Source organism: Heptranchias perlo, chromosome 2 (assembly GCF_035084215.1).
Source record: "Heptranchias perlo isolate sHepPer1 chromosome 2, sHepPer1.hap1, whole genome shotgun sequence".
NCBI classification, from domain to species: domain Eukaryota; kingdom Metazoa; phylum Chordata; class Chondrichthyes; order Hexanchiformes; family Hexanchidae; genus Heptranchias; species Heptranchias perlo.
In genome coordinates, this window is record NC_090326.1 from 74,902,420 (window position 1) to 74,916,483 (window position 14,064).

The 14,064-nt window shown below is 44.3% G+C and overlaps 2 protein-coding genes across 2 annotated transcripts in view; one reads left to right on the top strand and one right to left on the bottom strand.

Moving 5' to 3' along the window:
- Positions 1–14,064, bottom strand: part of rpl15 (ribosomal protein L15) — a 499,976-nt gene that overhangs the window by 227,987 nt on the left and 257,925 nt on the right. The window lies entirely within an intron of this gene.
- On the top strand, positions 8,646–9,389 carry LOC137332149 (putative nuclease HARBI1). The gene has a single exon (XM_067995860.1). It carries the CDS (start codon positions 8,646–8,648, stop codon positions 9,387–9,389), a length of 744 nt encoding a protein of 247 aa, XP_067851961.1.

Below are 14,064 nucleotides of genomic sequence, written 5' to 3' on the forward strand. Positions count from 1 at the left end.
TTACATATATCCTTTTCCAAGTGTCATTCAACTGGACAGATACAAGTTGCTTGGTTTAATTAGTTTGATCAGGAACAGGTTTCTAACTAAGTGTTACACTTCTTTCCTCTTTCAAATACTTAAATTATGATAAGGAAGACAAGTTTCTGATATCAAATGTTTTTTAAGATTCTTCCTAGCTTGTTAACCTTACTTGTTTGAGCACCACAATGCATTAACTAGTCTATTAGTCTGCAGTCTCAATCAGACCCTATTTGAAATTGGCACCACTCTAAATCTGGTGATTTTTGGGATATTTAAAGCCTTTGTTTATATCTAGGATATCCCATAAATCAAGGATTAACCCTTTTAACTTAACCAGAATGCCTGCACTGTGTACAGGTTGACTAGTCCTACAAATGTGTCCAGAATATCACTGGCTTCCTTATAACTACAAGAAAGCTGATGAGGTAGGAAAAGCAGTTACAGCCTTTAAGAAGCAGCTCAGTAATAATGAAACTGTCCATGCTTTTAGGCAAAAAAAAGAGCTGAGAATAAATTACCTGGTAGGAAACACAGCAAACAGAAGTCCAAGATGATTAGAGGTGAATTGATTGAGTGCCAATTTTATGGAGACAAACATTCTCGGGATAAGAATCGGTGTCCAAAGTTCAGACAGTGTGCTTTAAAAATAATTTTAGTTCCAAGTGCAAGACAAAAGGACAGGAAAAGAAACATCTGCACATTGTAGAGACAGATGATCAAGATGAAGACTATATATGTACAACTGCAGCAGTAGAGGAAATGGTAAAACAATTCCAATATAGGGCAGTAAAAATCAATGACAGCTGGATTGTAGTTCTGTCTCGAGTATGGGGGCTATGGAGAATCCTGAAATACCTATTTCCAAAAGAGTAAAGGCAAGCTATAATTGTGTAATGGATCTTTTGTGTATTTAGCAACAAAATGCAGATTGAGAAGGACAAGAGCAGCAATGTCATGGGAACACCATCGCCTCCAAGTCACACACTATCCTGACCTGACATATATTGCCCTGTCTTCATCAACACCATGTCAATATCGTGGAATTCACTACCTAACACCATTGTGGGAGTACCATCACCACAAGGACTACAGCGGTTCAAGGAGAAGTCCCATGGCAACCAGGGATGGGCAATAGATATGGCCTTGTCAATGTTGCCCACATCCTGAGAACAAATAAAGAAAACTGCACTAGAAAAGGAGTTGCATACAGTCTTGGGTTCAAGTTGTAGATGAAGAGGTTAAGGACCCCAAATAATCTGAAATAAACTATGTGATATATTTCTGTTTTACAGTATTTAGATGTTTGCAGGTTGGTAAGTGAAGCTCTGTGCATTTTGTAAGTACAGATGCACAGGGCCTTGCTTGCCTCAACAAATTGCAGTGTGAAACTGCTAGTTTGTACCCTTCTAAAGCAGACACTGGTCTCAAAAACACCATTAAAGGGAGAGGCTGAAAAGCTAGAAAAATGGGAACATGTATATAGAAAAAGCTGTGTAAATATTGGAGAAATTAAGACAATAAAGGGCAGTGGAACTAGCTAGAAGGGTGAATGGGCAGAGTGTGAAAATACATCTTTTACTGATTTAAAAGCTGTAAAAAGGCAAGCAATAAGCACAGTTCACTTGGAATGAAATTTAAAATTAAAATAAATCTTTAATATTCATTCCTTTTACAAATGATTTGTGCTAAATTAAATTCAGGTTCATTACATGTTGATGGAAGTCTCTCCACCATTATTCAATTTGTGTAAAGGGTATTCTGCTACCATACCACATGGTTGTAACCTTAGACAAATGTCAGCAATAATATAAAATTAGTATTACTAATACTACTCTGAAAACATTGGATAAAATTACCTGCTCAATTGTATGTTTAAGAAAGAGCTCCAGATTGTATCGGGGTAAAGTAAATGGATTTTAAAATTCATGCCTTTTATCTACCTCATTCATAGCTTTTAGTGGCTTCAAGTGGCCTCAGCATCAGTCAACACCAAGTCATTATGTAAATACGTAGTTGTGATGTAACACAAAATACATGCTGCTAAAAGTGGCTGTGTTAAATAAAGACAGATTTTGATGTTCCTGGAAGACATCGAAACATTAGACAGGAGCCTGAGATCAGGTGAGGAGTGAGCCTTAAGACTACTCCACTCACAATCGAGAGATTTACAAGGGGAGTCCTGGGTCAATTCACAGTTTATTCTATCAGCTTCAACTCTGATGGGTTTTGGCCATTTATATTCAGATGTCTAGGTGACGATGAAACATTCCATCCTAGGAAGGATAAAGGACCTTACCTCACAATAAGCATGATATGTCATCCATCTATACTGGTTGTTAACAAATACATACTCTGAAATGCAGCTGAGTTCCATAAAGATTTGCATATTTTACAGAAGGAAGGGAATTTTAGGGGCATCTTCAGCCAAGTATGGACGTGGGAATAATTTTGTGAAGTCAACAACTTACGCAGTTGCCAATGTCCTAAAAATATCTTAGCAACTTAATGTTTCCAGTGCACTGTGGAAGCTGGGAGCCTGTCATTCAAGTAAAGGAATGCATGTGTGAGTAAAGATAAGGAACGAAAAACAAGAAAAGCAAATAGGAGAATGAGGAAGAAAGAAAGCAAAAAAAGACTTGAACAGTAATAACATTTAGAAATAAATATTTCCAGCATACACATGTGAGAACATAGTAACTAAAGAATGCGAGCAGTTTAAATATTTTTCCTCTTTTTAAAATTTTTTTTTCCTTTTTTTTTCTCTGTGGCTTACAGTGGGACATGATGCCAAGTAATCATTATTCATAAGTGAGCTTTGACAGAGAGTGTTGGCAAATTATTTAATCACGGTGGGGGAGAAGATATTACAGCCAAGCCTCACCCAAACTCATCTGACATCCACTCAATACACTTTCCAGCCATGATCACTGCATGGTGACCAGGAGCCGGAGCCCTCGTATATTTTTTCCCCTCTTGCTACCCCTTTCTACACTAAAGCGAGGTATTGACGTTGAATTTGTGCATAACATTGGTTAGGCCATAGTTGGAGCATCTCACAGTTCTGGGCATCCCATTGTAGGAAAGATATTAGAGCCATGGAAAGTGTACAGTGAAGGTTCATTAGAACAATACCAGAAATGAGAAGTTGCAATAATGATGAAAGAATTGCGGCATTATTCATTGAATCAGAGGAGGTTAAGGGGAGATCTAATGGAGATTTTCAAAATTATGATAGGCTTTAAGAGAGTAAGTAGTGAAAGATTGTTTCCACTGGTTGTCGAATTGGTAACAAGGAGCATAGACTCAGAATTCTCACTAGAAGAACAAAGGGAGAAATTAGCAGATATTTTACAAACAAAAAGTTATTAGAACGTAAAATGCAAAAAGCACAACTGGCTCTTGAAGCAGAGATTATAACATAATTGAAAAGGGCACTAGATACGTATTTGAATTGGAAGAATATAAAAGGATATGGGGAAAGGGCAGGGAAATGGGATTAGAGTAAATAGCTTCAGTTAAGGCTGGATCTCACAGGCACAGTTCACTTTTAGAGAAATAAATTGGATGGATTTTATTTCAAATTTTTTCCAGAGGGTTAACTGCTCTTGGAGCAGAATAAGGTAGCAGAGTAACACATTGGTATCCATGGTAATTGAGATTGGGGATAGTTACTGGGCCAATGTACATAGGGACAGGACTGTTTGTGCATTGGGTGGATCAGGCACTTAGTGGAAAGTCTTGTTGCTAAGAGTCCACTGGAAGATTTTCCTGGCTGCAATGGAGGATCAGGAGGCATTTCTTCTGGCTCAATCTCAGTGTCCTACTTTGCCAACATTGTGGCTGGATGTCCTCTTCCACCTGCTCCACGATAACACCCCCCTGTATGGTAAAATAGTCCAACATTTAACACACTGCTATGATCTTTAATATCTTGGTTGGGCAAGATAGCAACCTCCCCCCAAATTATCCACATATATGAACCTCTTTATCGACATTCCAATGGCCATTCCACCATGCTCCTGGTGGACACGTGCATCATTATATTTCTGTTTGGCTCTTGCTTATGGTTGTCTCAAGCGGGTCTTGAGCTAGGGCCGAATAGGGTATTGTTGGTCACTGAGGAGCCATCCCTCCAGTCTAATTCCTTCAAATAATGGTAGCATGTAAACTGCTATAAAATGAAAGCGCCATGTCTTTTACCATGGTGACAGGCACTAACTCGCCTAATATTGTGGTCACAAACTTTAATGGACTGGAACCCTTTCTGCTCATGAAGGCCATGGAATTGGTGGTAAGGGCCTGGATGGCTATATGTGTGCCATCCACTATATTTTGCACATTGAGGAAACCTGCCATGTGGAAGATGTGCAGTGCCCTCTAAATAACTGGCAGCTTTCCATGGGGAAATGATGAAAGAGTTCACCCTGGCAAACTCTGCCACCTGCAGTATGCATCAGTGCAATGCTGATTGACTAATTTGGCAAATATCCCTCAGGAATGATCCAGTTGCATCTGGTCACCTTCACAGTTACCAGCAGAGCTGACCCTGTCAGTGATCTCGTTTAAGGTTCAGGCTGGTGGAGCCAGCATAACTCCGTTACTGCCTCCTTGATGAAGTATTGGGGGGGGGGGGGGGCGGGAAGGCAGATCTCTTCAGACATACTTGGGAGCTGTGCCTAAATCTAGAGACACAGCCGTTTGAGTAAGGATGACTGTGAGCAATCCACCCTAGGCGTAAATGAGCCTGTGTTTATTTCCTCTATTGATATTCCTCCAAAACAGAAAGAGAGAAATTCCCATCTTCTGAATTTTAATTGCTGCATTTAAAGTTGCTGAACTCAGAAAATGCAAGGGCATGAAACACAAAAACTAAAAAATAATGCGCGGGCTGGGCATTGGTTTAATATCTCGTCAAAAAGACAGCACCTTGAACAGTGCAGCACTCACTCAGTACTACATTGCAGTGTGTGTTGCAGTCTCTGGTCTGGCGGCCTGGAGCCACGACCTTCTGATTTAAAGGCAAGAGTGTTACCACTGAGCCAAGGTTGAGACAAGGAGCCAGAATGGGTGGGATGTTTTCCATTGTAATTCCTATGGCTCCTGTCTCCTTTCTGCTGAGCGATATCTACACTAGAAAGAAACTGGTATTGAGTCATGGTAGGGGTGGAAGTTGGACCTACCGGGTCTCCTGGCAGGATGACCTTTGACTTGACATCGACCTGGAGACCCGGTGGGATCCACTTCCACCCCTACAATGACTCAATGCCGGTTTCTGATGTTTTTCAGACCAACTTTCTTACAAATCACATTTGTCAGTGATATTCCCCAAGCAGTCATTCAGTGCCATATCTTCCTTTCCCCCTCTAGCCTGCATCCAAGATATATGCATATTAACATGGGTGTCTGCCGAAAATATTTAAAACAATTGACTCTACTCTGACCCCGGATATTCCAATGGGGTCAGGAGCAAGATTCCCGCTTTGGTACATTTATGGCAGCACAGCAGTCCAAGGATTTTCAGGTCCAAATATGTTTGTATTCTCCATCTTTCATTTGGAAGAAGGGTGTACATTTATTTACAAATGAAACTTTTTTTTGAAAACTTAAACTAAAATAAATATTTTTAGTTTTGTTTTTGTGTTTGTTTTATTCATTTTAAGTTCCTTGATTTAAATTATAAATTTACCGAGACCTTGAGCATCTTGTGAGCAGGCTATTGTATCAGGCACCAATTGGGCTGGGAAGCTGTAGACCATTATGGGTTGAGCACATGATCTAGGCTGACAGTCCAGTGCAGTACTGTGGGAGGGCTGCATTGTTGAAGGTGCTGTCTTTTAGCTGAGGCATTAAACTGAGGCCTTGTTTACCTGTTTAGGTGGATATAAAAGATCCAATGGCACTATTTGAAGAAGAGCAGTGGAGTTCTCCCGGTAGACTGGCCAACATGACTCCTCAACCAACACCACTAAAACAGAATATCTGGTCATTTATCTCATTGTTATTTGTGGGACTTGCTGTTTGCAAGTTGGCTGCCACATTTGCCACCTTACAATAATGACAGTACTTCGAAAAGTCCTTCATTGGCTGAGAAGGATTTTGGGCTACCCTGAGGTTATTCTTTTTCTTTCTTTTGCTGTTCATGGGACCTTGTATGCAAATTGGTTGCCACATTTGCTTACATAACAACAGTGACTGCACTTTAAAAGTAATTCATTGGCTATGAAGCGCTTCAGGACTTACTGATGCTATGAAAGCTGCTATATAAATACAAGCTTTTTCTTTCTTTATAATTATGTGGGAGTCAGGGCAGAAAGTTACATGCTTCAAATTGTTTCCTGCATACACACAGCATTTTAAAGTAGGAGAACTTCGAGAAACTCCAAGAAAACTCAGAGATCCTGAGTTCACTTAAAAACTTGGAGTTTCCATGATGTAGAATATGCTTCAAGAGAGAAACATCGGAAAATCTACCCTGTAATGTTTGTTCAAGTGAGGTTGATCACAAGCAGTAAGGCTGCAAACCATAGCAGTCCCTAAAAGTAGGCTAATATTGAATCAAATCCTTCATCATGTTGTGATATATTTATGTCTGGAATATAATTTGTATTTATTTAAATTTAGTTTGATTTTTGTCTTTGTTTATGTTTTGTGGTTCAGATACAGGAGGGCAAAGTAAGCTATGTGACACCAAAATGGTTATGCAACTGGTGCCTTATATTTATCACGCTTATGCCAAAGCAATAATATGTAACAGATGTTCTCTGTGCACTAATATCCCTGCTAATTTACTGCACTAAATAAGCTGATTTATCCTTTTTTTATCAGCCGCATGTCAACGTTATCCGACAGTGAAGATATCAGTGTGTCATTATTATACCTCTTTGATGATGTTAAATTGCCAGTACACTGATCTGTCATTAACGGAACAGAACAAACGAGTTGATTAATGGAGAGGCTGTCAAACAAAACTGTGCATTTGACACAAAATTCAGAGCAGCTGCAACAAGAAGAGCCAGCATTCTTCTTCAGTCTATATTTTTCTTTTAAAAAGTATATATAAAGTAACTTCATATACACTTATGAAGTTAGTGGGACTAATTGGACAGCTCTTTCAAAGAGCTGGCACCAGCACGATAGGCCAAGTAACCTCCTTCTGTGCTGTACCATCCTATGATACTATGATACGAACTGATAATGTAGAGAGAGTTAGAAATAGTTCCTCAATTTTGGAATTCTGCTAATGGTAATAGATAGCTTGAGCCTTTCCTTCACAATTTATGAGATCCTCAGAACCTCTTGATTAAATTACAGCCTTTTAGCTCCCTCCTCAACATCCATTAATCTGGATATGATTTAACAAAGACATTTGTCAGTGGTTTTATCAGTGTTCCTAAACAGAGCTTCAGCTAGCTCCTTGAAATGAACGAATATTTCATTTTTATTTGTTCAGGTTAAGTAGAAATTCTCTTTGCTAAGTTTGTGCAATGGGAGTACAAACGTGCCTATCTCACACATGATTTATGATGGTTGGTATGACCCACGATACTGATGAGTGGAGCTGCTCTGTTTACACTGTTGACTTTTTAATAGGACAGCCTTGCAGCTGCATTTTGTATTTTTTCTTTGCACGCGATGGGGATACTGTGATCAGTCACTGCACATAAGGGGCTAGAAATTGGGCAGTGTAGCGCCCGTTGTTGCGGCGCTACGCGGCCTCCTGAAGTTCCAAAATGTCATCCAGAATGCGCGTACATGCTTCTAGCGTTACGTGCGCGGGACGCCATCTTGTAAAGGGTTTCACGCAAGTGCAGATAACAAACGCCAGCAGCATGTAAAGTAGGGACAATATGCTTTAGATCAGTGTGCAATGCTGATTTAAAGTGATAGACACCATTTTGGCACTTAACGATCCATTCAACGCATTGTCTTAACCACGAACCCCTGAACGTGTTTTAGAGTGCCAGGAAGACCTCCCACCAGCGCTATTTAAAGGGATCATGCAGGTGTTGCAGGTTAGTTGCTGGATTATTGTTTCTGCTGCTGGTAGAATAGGACGTGTTTGTTGAAGCTTCCTATACTTGCAGAGAGTTGCTCTAGTATATTTGAGAGTGGTTTGCCAAGTACTGTCTTATGGTTGGTGTAATTTACAACAGTGTTTCAACAAGATTCCTGGCAACCATGGGTGGTCTGCTAGGGCTCCTGCTGGGCATAGAACATGACTGGGAGCATGCAGAGAGGCCAGACAGAGCAGGTCAAGCAGCAAGGAGAGGGAGGAGGAGGAGGAGGAGGAGGAGGAGGAGGAGGAGGAGGCACAGGCCACTGAGCAGAAGGCCATATCCAATGAGGGCCTTCAGAGAACACCACTCTTACCTCCAGATGAGCGAGGATCAGTGCATCCGATGGATGAGGTTCACCAAAGAGGTTGTGATGGAGATCTGTCATCTGTTGCAGCCACAACTACAGCCTCAGAGCAGGGCAAGGACAGCATTGCCTGTGGCTGTGAAGGTAACCATGGACTTCTACGGCTCTGGATCCTTCCAGGTCTCTGCTGGCGATATGTGCAACATCTCATGGTGTGCAGTGCACTGCTGCATTAGGGAGGTCACAGAGGCACATGCGAGATGCGCAACAGGTTCATTACATTCCCTCTTGATAGAGAGAAGCAGAATGAGCGAACACGAGGGTTCGCTCGTATTGCAGGCTTCCCCATGCTGCAGGGTGCCATTGACTACACGCATTTTGCCATGCGTGCTCAACATGTTAACTTGGTTATCTACATGAACAAAAAGGGATTCCACTCCCTCAATGTGCAGCTGGTGTATGACCACACGCAATGCATCATGGGGGTCAATACCCGCTACCCTGAGAGCAGTCACAATGTCTTCACTATGCGGCAGTCCAACATGCCAGCTATCTTTGAACCAGCTCGGCAAGTGAAAGGCTGGCTACTGGGTGACCAGGGCTATCCCCTCATGAGGTGGCTCACGATCCCCGTCAGGAACACACGCACACGTGCAGAGTGGGCCTACAACGAGAGCCATGCTGCCATGTGCAACGTCATTGATCGTACCATAGGCGTCCTGAAGCAATGCTTCCGCTGCCTGGACCGTTGTGTTGGAACCCTGCAGTACTCAGCTGAGCGGGTGTCAAGATTCATCGTGGTGTGCTGCACGCTGCACGACCTCGTCATTATGAGGGAACAGTCCTTGCCGCCGATTATCCAGCACGACCCTGAGCCAGAGGAGGAGGAGGCGGAGGCAGAGGGGGAGGAAGAGGCTGAGGATGAGCGGGAGGAGATGGAGGGGGAAGTGGAGGAAGACAAGGAACACTGGCCCAATCTGCCAGGGCTCTGCGTGCTCACCTGAGCCATGAGTGATATCAATAACGTGAACAACTCACCAACAGTCCTACACTCCCCACCCGTCCTCTCCCACATGACCATCAAATCACCCTCCATATGATTACACATTGCTTCCTCCCTCAGCTCATCACAGAAATAAAAACCACCAGATGCAAATTCAAGTTCACATTTATAAATTAACATATGAAGTGATGAAAACAAAATGAGACTATTCACCTTTGTGCATATCCTAGTGCTTCTATCAGGTGCATCCCCAGTGGCTGGAGTATGGGTGGTGGAAGGCTGCTGACCTTCAATTGGGGAGTGTGCAGATGGCCTTGGAGGACCATAAGACCGTAAGAGATAGGAGCAGGAGTAGGCCATTCTGCCCCTCGAGCCTGCTCCGCCATTTAATGAGATCATGGCTGATCTGATTTTTACCTCCTTTCCCACCTTTTCCCATATCCTTTGACTCCCTTGCTGATCAAGAATTTATCTAACTCAGCCTTGAATGTATTCAATGATTCAGCCTTCACAGCCTTTTGGGGTAAAGAATTCCAAAGATTCATGACCCTCTGGGAGAAGAAATTCCTTCTCATTTCCATCTTAAATGGGCGACCCCTTATTCTGAGAGTATGCCCCCTAGTTTTGGATTCCCCCATGAGGGGTAACATCCTCTCAGCATCTACCCTATTGAGTCCCCTCAGAATCTTGTATGTTTCAATAAGATCTCCTCTCATTCTTCTAAACTCCAATGAGAAACTCAACCTGTTCAATCTTTCCTCATAAGACAACCCTTCCAGACCCGGAATCAACCTAGTGAACCTTCTCTGAACTGCCTCCAATGCAAGTATGTCCTTCCTTAAATAAGGGCACCAGAACTGTACGCAGTACTCCAGGTGTGGTCTCACCAGCACCCTGTACAGTTGTAGCATAACTTCCCTGCTTTTATTCTCCATCCCCTAGAAATAAAGGCCAATATTCCGTTTGCCTTCCGGATTACCTGCTGCACCTGTATGTTGACTTTTTCTGTTTCATGTACAAGGACACCCAGATCCCTCTGTACCGCAGCATTTTGTAGTATTTCTCCATTCAAATAATATTTTGCTCTTTTATTTTTCCTCCCAAAGTGGATGACTTCACATTTTCCCACATTATATTCCATCTGCCAAATTTTTGCCCATTCGTTTAACCTGTCAATATCCCTTTGCAGACACTTTGCGTCCTCATCGCAACGTGCTTTTCCACCTATCTTTGTATCATCAGCAAATATGGCCACAATACACTCTGTTCCTTCATCTAAGTCATTGATGTATATTGTAAATAGTTGAGGCTCCAGCACTGATCCCTGCGGCACCCCACTAGTTACAGATTGCCATTTTGAAATTGACCCTTTTATCCTGACTCTTTGTTTTCTGTTAACTAGCCAATCCTCTATCCATGCCAATATATTACCCCCAACACCATGAGCTCTTATCTTATGCAGTAATCTTTTATGTGGTACCTTATGTGACGACCTTAAGCGGCTCTGGGCTGGGAGGGCCCGGCTTCAGACTGTACCATCTCGGCCTGGGCTGCAGCTGTTGCCTGGCTGGCCGACAGGCAACTGCAAGAGCACCAGAGGAGTGGCAGGGGTGGGAGCTGTCATCTGGACGGCAATCCTGGTGATCAACTAGAGAATGGATTGCTAGAGTGCTGTGACGCCCTGGAAGCCCCGTTCCACAGTGGTACCCAGAGCCACGATAGTAGCAGTCTGAGCTTCCATTGCAGCAGTCTGAGCTGCAACTGTAGCTTGCAGACCTTTGATGACATCGATTTGTGCTGCAATGGAAGCCGTGACATCAGCCATCAGGGTCTTCGTCATGGTGGGTTCTACAAATGTGCTGATGGAGGTGACCACCCGTTCTATGTGGGTAAGGATGGGCTGCAAGCTCTGCGCAAAGCCCTGTGCCAAGTTGGAGCTGGATTCCTCCATGCCCCTTGACATTGTGTGCAGGCTTTCTGCCTGTCTTTCCAGTGTACCAAACATTTGGTTGTGTACGCCCATCAGCCTTCTTCTGTAGCCTGGCCCATCGAAGTCATCATCTGACTCCTCGGCAGCAGAATTAGTGAGCGACCTCACCCTCTGGCGAGCTGGCATTTGTGGTATCCGTTACCCCCCCTCCCCCACCGGCTCCTGCGCACTTGTACCCGGTGTCTCACCATGTGCAGATCTCTCCTCTATTCTAGCCTCTAAAGGACGTGCAATGTCAGTATCTGAGCTGGTGGATGCGAGTGTAAGACCAAGTTACTGTTTGGCTTCAGTATCAATTTCCTCCTCCTCCTCCTCCTTCTCGAACGGTGCCGGCTCCAGTTCTTGGGTTTCTGCAATGACAAAGGGAGACGCGTTGAGTTGTGGAGCAGGGAGAGGAGAAAGTAAGACGTGCGTACTGACAGCATCTGCAGCATGTGAGTCAGAAAAGATTGTGGGATGAGGGAGATGTGGGAAACGAGAAGGAGGATTAGGTACGCAGAGACCATCATCGTCAATACCTGCAGCGCCACCAGTGGCCACATCCGCAATGACGGCCCGCCCAATGATGGCCAGCGCAGTCTCCTCCATGGGGGTGAGGACATGTAGGCGTGCCTGTCCTCCCTCAGGTCTCTCCTGCTGCCGGCTGTTATGTGCCACCTTCTCCTGCAAGTCAGAGGGGAGTGTGTCAGTGAGTGTCCTGCAAGGTGTTTGGGTGATGTGCCTATCATGGTTGAATAGCTGCCAGTGTGAGTGGTGGTTGTGTGGCCTGTAAGTGTGGTACTACGTGTGGGTGAGATGCAGCATTGTAAGTGTAGCGTTAGGTACGGATGGGCAGTGTTTGTTGGTGGGTGGGTGATGGGGGGTGTCGTGAGTAGAGCAGTGGTGCAGTTGGTTGGATGTGCCACTTGACGCTTGCATTCACTCACCTTGACCATTCGTGTCGAATCATTGAACTTTTCCGGCACTTCAACCACGTGCATGGTGCAATGCTCCTGGCATTCACCTACTCGGCCGCAGCTGGTGCCTGGAGGGTCTCCTACCACCCTGTGGGTACAGGATGGCCCTCCTTTTGTCCAGTCCCTCCACGAGGGCTTCCAGTGCATCGTCCGAGAACCTTGGTGCGCGCTCTCTTGCCCGTTGAGCAGTGCCATCCTGCACTGCTCTCATTGACTGTGTACCTCCCCTTTAAGAGGCGCAGGCTGCCTTTAACTAGTGCTGGCCATGCCCCATTTTGGACCTCCTGCTTGTGCGTGCAGCCTCTCAACAGCGCGGGTAGCACTGGCTGAACGTACAAATCATGGTAATGATCAGGCGGCATGAATCTCACGTTCTGCCTACATCGGAAGCACCGGGCACGGGTTAATCGCGCACCGTGATGCCTGTGCCCAGATTCGGGGGTTATCGAATTTAACCCCCATATAGACATATATATCTATTAATTTGTGCCTAGCCCTTTTGCCCTGCAGAATGGAATGCAGCCACAAATGTGCAGAGTGGTTACGTTTTACTGCCTCCAAATTGGTCTAGGCATTAAACCGACCCAAGACGTGGGTTCACTAGGCCAGTATCCAGAGCCAGAATTGATCATGTTTGCACTGGTAATTGAAGGGCAGATTTAGGCAGACATCAGATGTGCTCACCAACTCCCACTACCAGGCCTGCGTGTGACACAAATAGCAGGAGTCAAATTACAAAGCTATGAAAATGCTTCTATCTGTTTGAACCAATAATCGAAAATGATAGGAAAAGTACAACTCTGAATGTTGATAGATGAAGGGCAATCTGGTTTTTCACCACAGATTATTACAGTTGTCTATTTAATTTCCAGTAGTCACACCACGCTGTGTTTCTCAGATCTCTTTGTTTTGCCACCTCTTTTGAATGCTGCTAAAAGGAAGAAAATAAATAATTTCCATGTGTAAGGTTCAGTAATTTTGATGCAACGTTTGGGATATTAGATATAACTTTCTTGTAGAATATCAAGCTGGAAAGATGTATGAAGTATGGTAAGAGGAAGCACGTTTCTAGAGGTGGTCACCCCACAGCTTAAGAAAGTGCAGGCAGAGAGGGACTGGATGACCGCCAGACAGACAAGGAGGACCAGGCAGGTAGTGCAGGAGTCCCCTGAGTGCATCTCACTCTCTAACCGGTTCTGAATACTGATGGGGGAGAGGGTTCCTCTGGGGAGTGCAGCCAGAGCCAAGTCCACAACACATGGATGGTTCAGCTGTACAGGAGGGGAGGAGAAAGGCCAGGAGAGCAATAGTGATAGGGGATTTTATAGTTAGGGGAGCAGACAGGCATTTCTGCGGCCGCAGACATGAGTCCAGGATGGTATGTTGTCTCCCTGGTGCCAGGGTCAAGGATGTCACTGAGCGCCTGCAGTAGATTCTGTAGGGGGGAAGGTGAGCAGCCAGAGGTCATGGTCCATATCTGTACCAACGACATAGGCAGAAAGAGGGATGAGGTCCTGCAGGAAGATTTTCAGGAGTTAGGAAAGAGACGAAGAAGCAGGACCTCAAAGGTAGTAATCTCCAGATTACTCCCGGTGCCACGTGCTAGTGAGTATAGAAATAGGAATATAGAGCAGATGAATGCGTGGCTGGAGAGATGCTGCAGGAGGGAGGGCTTTAGATTCCTGGGGCATTGGGACCAGTTCTAGGGGAAGTGGGACCTGTATAGGTCG

Coding starts and splice junctions, on each gene's coding strand:
- LOC137332149 (XM_067995860.1), top strand. CDS start 8,646: ATGCGCAACAGGTTCATTACATTCCCTCTTGATAGAGAGAAGCAGAAT.